Source organism: Pezoporus occidentalis, unplaced genomic scaffold, assembly GCF_034315485.1.
Source record: "Pezoporus occidentalis ecotype Australia unplaced genomic scaffold, CSIRO_AGI_Poc_V1 ctg81, whole genome shotgun sequence".
Classification (NCBI taxonomy): domain Eukaryota; kingdom Metazoa; phylum Chordata; class Aves; order Psittaciformes; family Psittacidae; genus Pezoporus; species Pezoporus occidentalis.
The window spans coordinates 2,345,849-2,363,116 of record NW_026916170.1 but is presented as its reverse complement, the minus strand read 5'-3'; the positions used below and the strand labels follow the sequence as shown (position 1 = coordinate 2,363,116).

The 17,268-nt window shown below is 36.2% G+C and overlaps 1 protein-coding gene across 3 annotated transcripts in view; it reads left to right on the top strand.

The window, feature by feature from the left end:
- Window positions 1-17,268, top strand: part of ANOS1 (anosmin 1) — a 143,172-nt gene that overhangs the window by 105,072 nt on the left and 20,832 nt on the right. For all 3 annotated transcript variants that reach the window (XM_062603838.1, XM_062603837.1, XM_062603836.1), the window contains 3 exons: window positions 2,147-2,349; window positions 4,090-4,237; window positions 7,433-7,585. In XM_062603838.1, coding sequence (XP_062459822.1) covers window positions 2,147-2,349; window positions 4,090-4,237; window positions 7,433-7,585 — 504 coding nt within the window. The remainder of the gene's footprint in view (window positions 1-2,146; window positions 2,350-4,089; window positions 4,238-7,432; window positions 7,586-17,268) is intronic.

Here is a 17,268-nt window from a genome sequence, read left to right as displayed (position 1 = left end):
GGTGAAATTCTTGTGCTCTAGAAGGCAGAAGGAATGATCTATTGGTTTCTTTATGCATGTAGTTCTTCCTTACAGATTTCTCTTTCTTCTTATGTCACTGGGAGAAACAGGGGTGTTTGAAGTTACCTTAAAAGAAAGAAAGAAACAAACAAACAAATTCCTGTGATTCTGAGACACATAAAAGCTCCATTCTGGTCAATTGTTAACTTTTTACAAGGAAAATTTACACACTGTCTTGTTTTCTTAAGGGGACAGAAACATTTGAAAAGGCAGAACATTAATTTTGTCATTTGCTGCCAGACCTATGAAAAACAGGTGAATAGATTTTCATAATATTTTAAATAATTTTGTCCGGAAGAGCTATTTCATTCAACTTTTAGATTTATGTTTTTTTTTTAATGACTCACAGTCTTTCATAGATACAGAATGAAGACAAATATATTTTATGTTTAAATTTTTTTTTCTTACATCTGACCATTTGTGAAGACATATTCTCTGAAACACTTTAATTCTATCCCATATGTTATCTATAAATAATACATGATGCATAGTACTTCTGGGACATAACCTGAATAATTCACCTACAGTAATATGATCATGTTGTACTCCAGGTTATAAATCTTTTATTGCTGTAAGACATTGTCATATAACATAAAAAACACCTATCATTTTAAATTAATGAAGATGAATACTTATAAATGTTTTGGATTTGTGAATCATTATTTTGCTCATATTTATTATACCTAAATTTCATTTTATATCTACTTATCAACCAGTAGAAGTAAATGAAAATTGTGTTAGAGAACAGTATAAACCATTTAACTAAACTAATTCTTAAATTTATCCATTCCAATATAAATAGCTTTTATACTTATAGAAAAGGCTCCCATAAAGGGATCTGGCTTGCAAGCTGCTATAAAAAAAAAAAACCAACCCCCCAAAAAAACCACAATTCTCATTATTTTGAAAATTAATTTAAATTTCCAGAATTTTTGAACTCGAATATTTGTAACTTCTATGGCCAAAAGTTAGGTTGTATTATATATGTGAGGAAACAGCGGCATCCATTACTATTTAACTAAAATAGCATGTGTGAGGAAACAGGAGCATAGCATCCATTGTTATTTAACCAAGCGTCTTGTTAAATAACAGGAATGAGCAATTATTTCACATTTGCTGGTCTTTAAAAGGGAAATGCTGTCTTTATTAATTCTGAATGTGTCTGTTTGCATGAACTAAATGGTGGAATTTTTCAGTGAGACAGTTTGTGACAGGGATTATCTGATGAACATAGTATGCCTGGAAAGTGTATTTAGCAGCGCATTTACCATTATAAAAAGGTGCAGGTGAACCATGAAGTAAATTAATGCCTGGTGTCCCCTCTGCACATCTCCAGTTTTATTTCTGGCAAATAAGTGGTGGCTCATTTTGCTAAAAAGTTATATGAAAACGGGTTTTTTTTTGATCAGATTTTTTTTTTCTTGGCTACAGCTTCATAACACAGCTTAATTATTATGAATGTCCTTTTTTTTATTAATTTTGTTTTGGCAGTTGGGTTATATTTTGTCACCAATGTTTGACTTGTATGAAAGCATAATATATTATTACATCTTAATTAATATTTATTCTAAGAAAGTGTTTATGTCCCACAGATATCAATGCTAGAATTTTGAAGAAAGGCTCAACAAGTAGAAATTTATTTTTTTCATCTTAGAATTGTCAGGCAACACCAAAAAATATTCAGTGTTTCCACCACGCAATTCTGTGATAACTGTACAAAGCCACTTTCAGGAGAGGAGTGTTTAACACTCGCTATGTATTTAAAGTAGTGTATCACTGAAGTAAAACTGATAGCCTAGTTAGTACATTTTGGTAAAGCTTTATAATGTTTGTGAACTACCAACTGTACAGACTAATGACAAAACCAGATGCTAACCCATAATTTTTATTTCAGTAAAGTTTGAATTTCTAGAATTTATAAGAAGCCATATCACTTATTGGAAATTTTTGCTTCAGTTTTCTTCAGTGTATTGAGAATGTTTAATTCAGCTCATGTATGCCTGGTAAATGCGTAAAATGAAGACGATCTTTACCTTACTGAAGATGATCTTTACTTTAGAATATTTTTGTTTGCTTTAAATTCTAGATCCCTCTGCTCCACCAGCTCCATCTAATATCAGAATTGCCAATATCAGTGCAAACAATGATGGGAGTGTAAATGTAATGATTACTTGGGTTCTTCCAGAAGAGCCTGATATCCCAGTGCACCACTACAAAGTCTTCTGGAGCTGGACATACAGCAAATATGTAATCCCAGCCAAAAAAAAGAGAAGGAAGATTACCGATGGGGTAAGAAATAAAATAGTAAATGAGACAGAAGTATGGCTTTTTTCTGTCACAAAATAGAGTGTAAGTATAAAATATGTGAGAAATTGCAATGATTTCAGCAACTGGTAAACTAGTGGTCTTAATTTTAATATCACCAACCCCATACACAGTTTTGATCTCCCAGGCCCTATCTTTCGCTGAACTCAGGGAGAGAAGTAGACTTCCGCCTTAAAATGCAGGTAACTGCCATCAGATTTTGCAGGAAAGAATAGAAAGCTAAATGCTATTTGTCCCCTAAATTCAGGCTTATTTTTTTAGTGTTTCTTAAAGATACAGTGCTTTGTTTTATTTGAAAAGCTAACATCGTCTGTCACATTGTCTTTTCGCTATGCATGTAAAACTTGTGACACTGTGATACAGAGTAACCATTAAATAGTCAGTATAGGTCCAAGGGAAAAAAAAAAACCAACAACAACAACTGAAAACTCTTCAAATAAGCCTCTGTACCACAGATCTGACATATTTCCTTAGCAGCCAGCTCCTATGAGTTTTTTGAATGATGTATAAAATACTGCTTTACTGGAAAATTATTTGTTGCGATATCCCTAAGCATATTGCATATTGTTTTAAAGTAATTAATAGAAATAGAAATAATTTACAGATTACAGGCCTAAACTTAATTCTCAATGTTTTTAATAAGTGTATTATGGGTCTCAGGTCTATGTTAGATCCGTGTTTTGGCTATGGCTGTCCACCTTCAATGTGATGAATGACAGCTGAAAAGTTGTAGTTCCCTCTGTCCCTCAGTCACCAAACCCTCAGAGAAATGAAGGTAATGAAGGCTGTGTGCTGAACTTGTGCAAGTAAATACAGAACAGAAAGTTAGTTCTTTGTTGTACACTTTGGCAAGACAGGAGTAGGTTTGGCCTGTGCTATGTAGAAAAGTTCGTGTTTCTCTGAAAAGCTGAGATTGGCTGGAGATCTTCATGACAGAGGCTACGGCCTAAAGGTACAGGGGAGCTTTTTCTCCACAAGCTGGTCCTTAAACAACAAAACCCAAAGAATTGTAAGATTGAGCTGGGTCCTTAATTTTGTGTTGGCATTTTGCATAGGGTACATCCTACCTATAAATATGTTACAATAGATCCAATACACAACATTACAGTAATTGGAACCAAGTTCTGACCTTGACTATAGGGAAATCCAGAAGATCCAGGACATATTATAGAGAAAAGGTAGGCTCTTAGAATATATTTCATATTACTCCTGTCTCACCGTAATTGTTTTTCTGGAGCATGAAGTTGAATGGTTGCAATAAATAGAATATGTTGAAAAATGTAGTGAATGTTGGATTTTAGCTGTCTGCAAACTGGCTGTCTAGAAAAAGTTTCCAATTTGTTTGCTAAAACAAACTGGGAAATAAACAATATAAAGTTCTTTGGCTAAAATAGTTTTAGCAGAAGAAAATGTTATGTAGAAAAACACCCTTTTTTTTTTTTCCTATACAATAGGCGTCTGTATTTGCCAAGGAATTACCAAAATTATGTAAACATCAGGAAGGGTAGTATTTTAAAAATTATGCAGAAAATCAGAGCCTAATAAAATACATTTTAAAGCAAGGAAATTTTGCTCTGTTGAAATACATACTTGAGTTTATTTTCTAATTTCAAAAAAGTAGTGTGCCTAACATAACAGGCCTGCTTTTATTAACTGCCTGTTTCAGTAATACTATAACTGCTTTGTATTTTTATTCTGTTATAGGCCCAAAATTATGTGGTCCTGGAAGGACTTCAACCCAACAGCAACTACAATGTAGAACTGCAAGCAGTAACACGCTGGGGCCAGATACGCCTAAAAAGCGCTAAGGTTTCTCTCCATTTTAGTACAACTCAGGACACCAGGAATAATAGTGAGTAATTGTATTCAAACACCTGAATGCTTTATCTATTCTGTATCTAGAATTTGAATGTTTTATATCATGATTTCTCAAATTTAAAAAAAAAAATACTTTTTTTTTTTTTACCATCCTTCCTTCTCGTGTTTTGTTTTCTCTTCTGATTAGAAGTTTCTGTGAAGTTCCTGTATCTCAGTGCTAAACTTCAGGGTGTTTAGTTTTCAGTCCAATCATCTTGAATGTCATTTCATCATATCACATCACAGCTCTGAGAAAGAACATGCAACTGAATTGAGTTTACATCCAATCACAGAGGAAGGCTGGTGCCTGGATTTCACCTGGATCTGAGGCTGGGCTGTGTCCTGGTGACTTGGAGGAAATCCTGGGTACCATTATACACGCCTAGCCAAAGTGACATTGGGCAAGCTGTTGAACTTCTTCTCTCTCATTTTACTTTGAGAATAGTTTCACAAACTTTCCCCTCTTGGCAGCAGGGATAATTAATCAACTGATGTTTGTCAGGCTTTATTGCTAGTCCTGACATTAGGTTTCATCTTCATAGTATTTAAACATGACAGTAATAAAGACTTTCCATGTAACAAAAACCCTCTAAACTGAAGGTAACTGATACTGGACTGTGTCATTTTTCTATACCATTCTGCACTTACTGTGAGAAACCCTTTTGCTGGTAGTATCAGCTCTCTCCATGGCCTCACTAATGTTCTGTCTGTCACAGTCTGTATCACCAGTGGGTTTGTGTTGGGAGAGGAAGATTTTTGTTTCACTTTTCCCTCTGCAAAAGTTTGTATCCTCTACCAAATGGAGTTCATTTAGCATGTATGTCATACGTGCCTTTGGTGGTTTCATCATCTTGAGTCTACTCCAGTGGCACCTATTTCCTGTCATTGTCACAGCTAGATTTAAATTCCTTCCACAATTTTGCTTGAATAATTTGCCCTCTCATTGGTTGTTTTACTTCAGAAAACAGTCCATCAGCAGTTTCTGTGAAAGTCTGCTATCTCCTAATGTCCAAATTGAGTTCATTTACCCTGTACCTCATATGTGCCTTTGGTGATTTCTTCATTATAGACTTTCCAATGCCTTGTGCTTTATTTCGTTTTGCTGTGGTGACCTCCTTGGACCAAAAGGTTTATTAATTGTTGTATTGTTTTTTAAACCAAACTAATACTATACTAAGAGTAATATTTTTATTTTCTTATATACTCAAAGTATTTGACTGTAATGTTCAAGTTATGAACATACATTTAGCTAATGAGCAGTATTTTCTTAGTGCCTGAGCGCTAATATCACATATTTTAGTGGATAGAGCACTCTTTTGAGAAGTGTATTTAGACCTCTTTGGACAATTTTTTTTAAAATGGCTAAATTATAGCTTACATAGAAAAACAAAAACCCTACTCCTGTAGGAGATGCAAATTCATCTTCTGAATCTCACTGAAGTTAGGAACAGAGCCAGTTCTGCTTGAGGTACTTTTGAGAGTTCTCAGAAGCAGATGGAGAAATGTGAAAAAGAAAAAGGAAAATGTTGCCTGAATATTATCTAGGACATGACATTCAAGGCCTGTCTTTATATGGGGACTTCTGTGGCCTTTGGGAAGTAGCTCCAGAAGCAACATGCCAATTTTGTTGAAGTCCCTCTGTCAGTTTTCTGCTGTCTGTGGAATTAAGCTCTGTTTTTTTTCGGTGTCTTTTCCTATTGTCAGAATAAAAAATAATCCGTAACCCACTGAAGTAATTTAGTCCTGCAGACCTCTGTGAGCTTTGACCCTGGCCCTCTGGCATTACGTTTCCCCACACTCAGAAATGCATTGCCTCACTATATTTGTAAGCTTTGCTTCTGGGAAATGTAGCAAGACTAACTCTCTTGGTCTTTATATAGACATATTCTAAATCTGTGTCCTCATTTTTCTGGAAGTGAAACAGAGAGAGAACATAAAAGCAGATACTTAGTAAAATTAAAATCCTTTCAATTGAGGTATGCCAAGTAAATTTAAGTCTACTTCTCTCTATCACTTTTTTTTATTTCCTTTCAGGTAGTATAAACATTATGGTTACCTTGAAAAATAATTTAATAATTTTCTTAAGTTTGGTAGTTTTGCTTTAATTTAAAGCAAGGGAAGAAAATGTAAAATTGTATCAGATTAAGAAAAGGATTAAGAAAGTAAGATTTGGCCAAAAAGCAAGTGGGTTTCAACTGAAGCTATATATAGGGCAAAATATTCAAGTTTACATGTTACTCATGATAATTATTGAAACTTGAATCTTACTTTCTCTCAAGTATGTAATTAATAATTTTCCACTTCTTTATTATTGAAATCTTTATTTTTCATTTATGTGTAATAATAAATTAAATACAGCTTTTTTAAATCTGATGCAAATACTGTTCTCTGATTTGGAATGGATGTATTCACATGTGTGCAATGAAAATGCAGTTTGAATGAGCATTGATGCCTTTTCAGCTGGAAAGATCTATAAATATTATCAACTCTGCTAAATGTTGATAAACTGTTGCTAAATGAAATTCTTGATGAAGGACATCCCATTACCATTGGCTGTTGGAAGCTAGATACATAACACCAAGGGGATTGCTCAAAGTTAATTTTGCTCTTACAGTGTTTTCCTAAGCATTCAGTGTTCACTGTTGGAAACAGGAAAGTGGGCAAGAAAGATCTTTAATCTGACCACAGTGTTCCTACATAGCATACCAAAGGACTGCGTTTACTTTGATGTAATAACCACATGTGGTACTCTGTGGGTTACACTCAATGCCGTCCTTGGGTTTTGTGTATATTCAAACACTGCACAAATATAAAGGCCGTGAATGATTATACAGATACTACAGATACTACGCCTGACTCTTTAAGTCAGTGTGTTAACATTTCTAGTTCTCGGGGATATAAATGCACTCCCTTTCCTTATGATTCCTTTGAAAATTTACAGAGCATTTTCATACTCAATTATATTTCTCTTTTTCTCTCTCTGTCTAAAATATTTTCTGACTGAATTTCAAACAAATAATATGTTTTTCAACCATTATGGACAACTTGTTATTTATGTTAATTTCATTTGGGTAAGATACTGAAATAAGATAATTTGGATTAAAGATAGTATAATTTTTGAATTGCAGCACTGTTAACATAGTCATTATACAGCACATAAATAATTTCCTGATTGTTCTGTGTGTTGCAGAGGAACGAACATCTTCTGCTGGGAAACCCCAGAAAGGACTGGTAGATCGTTACCCAACCTTTCAAAGAAGAAAACCCACTCGTTTTCTTAAAATTGGAAGTCCTTTCTATCAGGACAATCAACTTCAGGTCAAAGTATACTGGAAGAAGACAGGTTTGTCAAATTTTTGTTTTACTGTTTTTTTCTGAGGAGCTTTCATCAACAGCATCAGAGTTGTAGAACATTACCATAATGTGATGAACCTCATACAATAATTCAAAGTTAAATCCTACACCGATACTTCCATCCTTTCACCTTCATGTTTGAATGAAACATTGGTCTCACTTTGTGTTGTCTGTGTAAATGTCTCGCAGAAGGAAATTACATGAATTAGCTATCCTAAAATTACAGTCAGTCACGTTGGGACACTGAATCTTGCCACAGCTGAGATAATTTTTATTTCAGTAGAAATTGCTTCAGTAAAATTTTAAATATGAAGCCAAACTTGGTCTAATGTTCCGAGGAGCTTTTGTGGCTATGAGTATTGTCTCCCTGGAAGTGTGGTTGGAGGGTCGCAGGCATGTACAGTTCTCGGGCAAAATTTCATCTAATGACACTACAGTATCACTTGAGTCATTAAACTGCAGTTCAAACTACAAAATTTAAAGCTGTAGTTTCTTATGTTAGGGCCATGATAGGCTTTATGCCAAACTTTATCAGTCATCTTGAATTACAGAAGGATGAATAATTGGCCACAACCACTGGAAAAATCTGTAAGTTGTTTTTTTGCTAGGCTGCGTTCACCCTCTTGTTTTTCAGGAAAATCTAACAACAATTTTATGTTTAAATTTTCCAGTCTAAAGGAAAATGCCATAAACTTTAAGTGTCTAATCAGAATAAGAAATTAAAAAAGGAATTTTCCTTTCGTGCCTTTTAGGAGCATATAGGTTGTTACACATTGCTCCAGCTTAGCCACGACGGATTCATACAATGTTATCTGAAAATGTGCTGACACTGTTATGTTTTAACTTGGAGCAATCTCCATGTGCAGCAGTAGCACATGTATAAAATCCACTCAATTTTTGACTTTGAATTAAAGGCCTATAAGATGGATAATCATAGAATCATAAAATTCTTATTCTTCCATAAAATCTGCAAGCTTCAGCTCAGCCTGACTACTTACACATTTTAAATGTTTGTCCCCATCTTGGCTATGTTAGTTTTCATTTTTTCTAGCTTTCCTCACTATATCTCATATTTGCCTAACCTCATGAAAAGCTGGAATAATTTAAAATTTAAATAAAAGTTGAGGGATTTTTAATTATGAATGCTAAGCTTACTTAAAAAATACAGTTTTGATTATCCAAAGTGAGATTTACATATTCTGAGCTTTGAACTGATCACCTTAAGCTTTAGCTTTCTGCAAGTGAGATACAACTCATTGTCCAAGCTCCTTTTATATCAGAAAAGAAAAGCAGGTGACTTCTGAGGCAATTCATCTCATTCAGCAGCAGAATCATTCCCTGGAGATGCCTCTCTTCCTTACTGAGTGCAGAAGGGAGCCTAGACAACTCATTTGTAGAAGGCTTAGAGACACCTAACATCTCTCTGTGAGCTCAGGTTCAATTCTCAGCAGACTGAACTTAAAAAAATTAGGAGAAGGAGTCAAAGATAAGGAGACTGTGATGACTCCCACTGGCATAAGTTTGTACAACTCACACTCTGCAAGCAAAATTCAGCCCAGTACAACAGTTGATCCAGCTGCAGCTGTTTCCCTTTCAGCCTGTTTGCATAAGAAACACTGTGAGTCCTATGACCAAAATGCCAGCACCCCTAGTGAAATGTGCCATATTAATAGTTTTCCAAAATTAATGGAGAAAAGAATCACAACCAATACAGCACTATTCCTGTTCCAAAGAAGATTCCTTGAGCTAGTTGTCAACCAATTATAATGATAACTTAGATATTGAGCTTATAAGTAGACATTGTGTCGTAGATGCCTAAATATTGACATATAAATCTGGAGCTGAATACTACCCTGTGTTACGTACCTGGAGGTAATATTTGTATTAAAGACTATAGATGCCTATAAAAAGAAATAAAGTAATCAGCATTCTCATAGTGGCTCATAGTCTGGAAATAAAAGTGTTTGAGAGTGGTGTAATCTCCACAATTGGAGATCTTCAAAGACAGATACGGCGCAGACCTGTTAGAAATTACGTGGATTTACATGCTGTCACCTTGTGTGAGGGATGGATTAGTTTTGTTCTTGAGTAACTGACTGTACAGCTGACTCATCTTTTGTGAATCTCTATACATCCAGCTATATAAGGGAGACACCCGGAGGTCCATCTTCATCATGTGCTGTGAGCAAGCTCTGTCACATGCACTGTGGTATTTAGGTACATGCGCCAGACACACAGTAGAAGACACCTTCATTTTTTCTCACAAAACAGTGATGGCAAAGGTATGTGAAGAGGGCAGAACATAGCCGTTTCTCAGGCCTTTTTCCTTTCTTTTCTTAAAAGGAAGTAGAGTTCTGAGTGACAGCATATGTTCTGAGTAACTCAGCAGGAACCATTACCTCATGTGGAACTGAAATATAGCCAGTTACCTGCTCCCGAGAAGCTAGCAGCTTCTATGAGCTCTTACAGGAGTTTGGAGGTTATGCAGTACATAGATGAGATACTGACTGTAAATTTACTAGTGACAATTTACTGCAGAGCAAGTCTGTTTCACCGTGCAAGGAACACAGCAGGAGAAGCATATTGGCTGTGTCCCGTCTTTATGAAAGACAGCAGTTACTGGAGCCAGCTGTGCTGGGAGATGTCCCCACACATCTTTCTGCTTTATGAACTGCGCTGTCTCGTCATGTTTAGGGAGTTATAAGAAGTCTAAGAGTGCAGCAACTGCAATAGAAAATAATGAGAGAAAATTTAACTTCATCAATTGCCTGGTGTCTAGGCTATTTTCATTGCAGATAGGCAGTCAGAGTTCACATCCTTTCTGACAGAGAATTGTCCTCTCTGTCTCCTACATGGTGTGTGAAACCAGGAGGCCCTGTTGATTGCTCCAGTTATTTTTTCTTGCCATTAAAACCAGCACTTGTTTGGTGGTGGAACACAGATATTCTATAGTCCTAAATCAGGATGTGTGATTTAAAACAAATAAAGATGAGAGAACTGTCATGAAACCATGTGAAATAAGTATGTTGATAATGGTAAGAGGTAACATAAAAAAATAATTGAAGAAATAAAATTTGCAAGCTTGAACATGTTGGATATTTGTAAATTGAGCAAAATTTCAATTGGTTGTAGCAATCTTTGCTTGGTTTGATTTTGAAGATTTTTTTGTACTTTCTGTGATAGACTTCATGGTCCTAACAAGATATGGTTGCACTGGTGATGAAATAAATACGTTATATGGATTTTAATTTTTTTTTAAGATGAAGACATTTAAACCAGTATGTTATGTTGATAGGGAGTTTCTTTCGCTGAAATGAAAACTTTAACAGCTACTTAAATAGCAGTATTTCATTTAGTTAGAATAGATTTATTTATTTTCTATAGTAATAATTGCTCAGAATTTCTGTTGTACTCCTGAATTCAGTGCTCATACCATTCTTTGAAGGCCTGAGAATTTGTATTTTGTTTTAGTTTAGTTTAGTTTAGTTTTATTTATTTTATCCCAAACCAAGATGGCCTTATAGAATATTTTTGTACTGCCTCCCAACATTGTAGCATCACAGAACACCACATATTACAGAAACAAACAGAAGGAAAGACCTGTGTGGTTTTTCTATACCACTTAAAAAACCATAAACATGCTCCTAAGGTTGTTTTAGGTTATTTCTTTATTTTCATTGGTCCCTTTGTCAGCTGAGAAATTCAATTTGAACCATTTTACTCAGTCTAAAAAGGACAAAATAGATCAGGATCACAGAATAATTTAAATGGTTTGGAAGGGACTTCTGGAGGTCAGCTGTTCCAACCATCTGCTCAAAGTAGAGCTAACTCCGAAGTTAAATCAAGTTGTTCAGTCCTATCTGTAAGGCCCTATCACAGATGTTGTTACTGTTTTCTGAATGACAGGGAGTTTGTCCTTTATGAATGGTAGTCTGCAGAGGCCACCTAAATAGACTGCAATGTACTTTAGTATTTCCAGAAAGCACACTTGTATCTCTTAACGTTCAAAGATAGTTCTGCCGTTACTATGAGAAGATGTGTTCCTCATTGTCATTTGCAAATGTGCCTCTTGGAAGCCAGTGATAGAACACAGTGATGACGTCAGAGCTGAATCTCCTGTCTTTGTATTTTTCCTCTGAATAGAATTCATCAGACCTCCATTTTGTGCAATAGCTGCAACAGTGGAGGTGTTGCAAGCTATTACTGCACTGGCTTTATTATACATTAAAGAAGTGATTGCTAACTAGAAATCAGAAACTGAAAAGAGTGTTTAAGTCTGAGTAAGTAGATGGAAGATCCTATTTCCATATGTATGCATCATAATGTGCCACAGTTTGGTAGCGGAAAAGACTTATCTAGGCCTGTTCTTCAGGTGTTCTTTCTTAAGTCCCATTAGTTTCTGTAAGCGTGAAGCACGAATGGAATGTAGGATCTGGACTTTGCATTAAAATAAATCTCTTTCTGAAACAATCTTTCAGTTTGAATGCTTGGGTGTGATGGCAATAATAGCTTTACTTCAGGATGTATGCTTGCAAAAATAACTCCACACTTCAAGCAGTACAAGGTGCTTAGCAAGTGCACATAATTTTGCTAGACAGTCATTACAAAAGCATATCACAGTTATATGAATACAATAGCTTCTTTCTGAAAGAAGAAAATGCCTTTCACTTGCTGCCTCTGACTTAGGCCTGGGATTAGAGAAACACAGTACATTCCTTAAAACAGCATGAATCCCACTTCTGTAAATGAAAAGAAGAACTTGCTCGTGGCCAGATACTTTGGCCATCTCAACCAAATGAAATTAGAAATTATGTGCTATTTATGTCTCATAGTGGAATTAGCTTAAATCACTTTTAATTCCTCGGTGCTGGAGTCAGAGAGTACAATACATTACCAAGAATGGATGCACTCTGAACCCTCTGCTTAAAAAGATTAGCTACTTAGGATAATTAAGATCCTCAGTATCTTGTGCAGTAATCAAGACTGAAAGTGTGAAAATAAAAAGATCGTTCTGTTTCCTTTGTGCCTCAGTGGTTTGGCAAATAGAGAGCTGAGGTTTTAGACTTCAGCTGAAAAGCCTTCAAGTTACTGCAGATTTGTGTATGAAAATAAAGTATTTCCCATGGACAGAAGGAGAAAAAAAAATTCTTTATGAACTCACTTCATCTATTTTCATCACTCACTGCAATAATTATATTAAAATAATAGAACGTAATTTGATGTGATGATTTCTTTCCAAAACAAGTTACAATGATATTTTCTGGCCCATTACTCTGCCTCCACCACCATTTTCTTAGTGCCTGTTACTGCTTAAGTAAAGCTTTAGTTTCCTTTTCTTTGAATGAAGTCTGTGTGCATTTACATCCCCCTGTTTAAATTAAACATTTAAAGTACTTCTGAATATTTAAAATCAATATATATGCCCCTTGGTTTTGCTTAAAAGGACAAATATTTAAAATGCATTAAGAGTTGGCTTCAGGCTTCCTTCTTTGTGTTTCTGGTAAATGCTAAAGCAGAAAAAAAAAAAAAAATACTTAGGGCAGGAAGAGGCAAAGAATCCTCCATTGTCTGATAAATCAACAAAACAAGAATAATGAATTAAATTACAGGGAAGAATAAAATGCAAGCCAAGGCAAAGCAAACAGAAAGCTGCCATGAATGCTTTTAAAACCAGATCTTAGGAAAACAAAATTAACTTAGTTCATGCAGACAAATGAAGTGACAGTGGTGACTCTTTGTTTGCAATAAGGTATTGCATATGACAGGTTTTAAAATAATTGAAAGCTTTCCCCATGTTATCCAATAGTTCTTTCTCATGGAATTAGAGCCATAAAAGCTAGCGAAACCCTTCAATACCAGTTGGAGTTTCTAGATGTTATTGTAAAGAATTCAGCAGTAGTTACTTAATGCTAGTGTAATACTTAGTTTGATACTAACTGTTGTACTAGGAAGTTCAGTGTTTGAGCAGCTGGCCATTTTCTAATCGTAGATATGTAACTAGGAAAATATTTGTACTTAAAGGTATTACTTTGGTCCAGATGGTTCTTTCAGCCAGAAGACCTCACTGGTAATTACAGCAAACTCTACACCAATGTATTGCCCTCATACTTCCATGTGAATACAGAGACGTTGGCTCAGCAGGGATTGATTGTGTGGGTATGCATAATGTGCACAGTATTTAGAGATTTAATTAGTAAAGCTGGCCCCCAGCACAGGAATCTTTGACTAGATCACCTTTTTAGACATTCACCAGTAGACATTGCATAATTTGCTTTTCCGTGTGTGCTACAGCTGACTCAGATGCCTGTATCCTGTAGGGCTCTCCAGTATCCTGCATGGGTTAGGTAATGCTGTCAGCTTTAACTGTCATGAGAAATTATTCCAGAGTTAAAAGAATATCCTGTCAGAAGTATCCCTGTGTGATTCCTATTCTTCCCTAACTTTGTCTCAGATAGGCCTAATGTAGTTCCAAGAGAAATGTCTTTGGCTTTTTCCTGCCTGGAGAAAATGAAAAGGGGAACATCTGACCATCTCCAGCTATATTTGTTATACTTTATAAACTGATTACAGGACTCAGACTGTTTGGTTTGCATTTGCTTCATGTCCAAATGTGAAGTGCTAACAATGCTTAAAATATTCCTGGTGGCTGACATCAAAACATCAACAACAATTAATACAGTTTGGCAGAGCAGGTAGTATGCAACTTCTCAAATGGTATGCAGTTGATTAGTGGGACAAATAATTAAGTTTTAAAATCTCAGTGGCATCTCCCCTGCAAATGGGACAATACTGGGGAGTCTTTTCAAGGGCACAGTTTACAGTATTTCTTCATGTTTTCACAGGCACAACAGAAAACTGTTACTGGCTTCCTTTCACTTGCTTCTAAACCTCCATACCTTTCAGGGTAGGTGATTAAAGCTCTTGGTATGAGAGGCTTAGGGGCAATGCTGTCCAACAATTAGTCCCAGGAATGTAATTGGAACGGATTCAAAGTGTGCCGGGAAATCAAGTATCACAAGCCAAATCAGAACTACCTACTGTGATCCCAGAGCTCAGACAGCACAGAAGAATGATTTTGCTTAACAGGCACCCACTGATGTCTGCTGAAAGCAGATTGTGGCTATACTCAGCTGGTTTGGTCCAGTACATTCATCAGACTGGTTCTAACACTTTGTATGATTGATCCACTTACTGCTTCATTTTAAAATTTACATAGAGCATGCTGTTCACAAGCCCTCAGTATACCTCCAGAATACCTTTTGTAATTGTGAAAGTGTATTTAATGTGACTTAATATATGCATTTAAATGTAGTATCCTTTTTATTTTTTAACTTAATAACTGACTACAAATTTAAGCTTCATTTTTTTTTGAACTTACATTAGAAGATCAAATAGAAGTGTAAATGCAAATTACTTGGTCCACGAGTGCAATTCAAAGATAGATGGTCCTTATGTGGGATGAGTACCTGTGGTCCAACTGCAGAGACACATTCAATATAGCATTGCAAATTCATTTATCAAGACTTACCTCACTTCAAAGCACTGAAAAAAATTAACTGTCCAACTAATAAGTAAAATCTTACCTGATTTGTAATTCTTCAGGAAAAAATGTTTTCAATGCCAGTATCTTTATGTACCTTCAAAAATACCTGTCTACCCAGTACAAAATTTTCAGCATTTCTTATAACTTCTTGAGTATTACCACAACCCATAAAATTAATTAACAAAAAATACAGAACTTTATATATATATACATACATATACAGTCACTAAGATTGTCAATGGCAATGTCTGTTGGTAGACAGTCTGAATAACTGAGAAAGACAAGCTTTTTATCATCAATTCATCCCCTCCTTTTCCCAGACTGTATCACTAGGTCATATTCAGTGAAAGTTTTGTCTTATATGTTTACACTGTCGCTCCTGGAACATTCCTACCAGTCCTGCTGTGACTAACAACATACTGAGGTGCTGCAGTTTAGGAAGATACCTTTCATCAAGTATGGGGTAGTAACTGCTCGTGAGTTACTTAGCCTGCCTAAGTTCTGAAGTAAAATGGTTAGCTTATGATCCAGGGGAGGTTAAACTATCAGCAGGGAGTCATCATGCTCATGGTGATGGTGGTTTAAACTAACGAGTGTCCTCTTGTAAATTGGGTCAGTTTTCCTCCACGTGCTTCTTTTTAGCTTGTATTGTTTAATTAGCCTAGTTTATAAGGTGGCCACGAACACTACAGACAGGGAAGGAAATTGGTCTATTTGAATGAGTAGCAGGAGGTGGAGGGAAAGACACCAAAAAAGGGTATCTGACACTGAAATTATAATCTAAATTTAAAGATGTCACATGTATGTATGCAGCTGGTGACTAATGAGTTCTTAAACACCAGTTGCTTTTGCTCCTGGGGCCATAAGCTGAATAGAAAAATATATATAGTAGTCTAGACCAAAGAGCCATCCCAACAGCTATTCTGTTCTTGTCAGTGACCAAAAACAAATCAAAAGGAGCATAAGAATAGGGGAAACATGTAATAATAGTTCTGCACATTATTGTCCCAGCTTCAGACAAGTTCTAGTTCATGGGATTTCCTGAGCCAAATGTGATGTGGGTCTGTATCTCGACTTTGGAACTGGGAAGGTGTCATGGTTTAAACCCAGTCAGGTAACTCGTTCACTCACTCCCCCCCTTCTTTCCCTCCCCCTACTCCCGGAGGGACGGAGAGGAGAATCGAAAAGAATGCAACTCCCACGGTTTGAGATAAGAACAGTTTAGTAACTAAGGTATAACACAAATCACTACTGCTACCACCAATAATAACAATGATGAAATAACAAGGGAAGAGAATACAACATCTCACCGCCAGCCGACTGATAACTCACCCCCCAAGCCCGACCAAGCTCTGACTGATACCTCCTCCAACCCTGCAGTCCCCCAGCCCTTCTGGGTAACTCCCAGTTACATCCTGGGCATGACGTGCTGTGGTATGGAATACCTCTTTGGTCAGTTTGGGTCAGGTGTCCTGTCTCTGCTTCCTCCTGGCTTCCCCTCCTCCCTGGCAGAGCATGAGGCTCACAAAGTCCTTGGCCAAACCAAAACATCATTGTTATCAGGTCTGTTCCCAGGCCGAAAGTCAAAACACAGCACTGCACCAGCTACCAAGAAGGAGAAAAATGACTGCTACTGCTGAACCCAGGACAGAAGGACTCACAGATTACCTACTCTCAATATAGCCTCCCCACCTAAATTAGCATCCTGATTTGTTAAGTCACACAGAAGGCTATAGTTAGAGTACCTAGTGACAGTTTGAACTGATGTATAACCATAGCAAGCCCTGGACTTGTTTGTTTGGGATTTTTTCTTTTTCATTAAATTCAGTTTCTGGATTCTTAGCTACCTTTGAAAATCTGACTGTAAAGGACTAATGTGGGAAGCTTCTGTTCAGGCTACAAGCAGCTATTGTGAGACTTGGAGTTTGCAAGAGGTAAATTTCCTTGTAATAGAAAACCAGAATGAGATATTGTTGAACTCACTTTGTACAGGATGTTGTGTGGAGAAAAAGGAGTGAGGGTGAAGGTAATCCAATTTAGGAACGATACCAAATTTATATCCCTCAATATAAACATCTTTAAACCCTGAGGATTCCTAGGTCTAGATGTGGGCACAAATATTGTGGCTC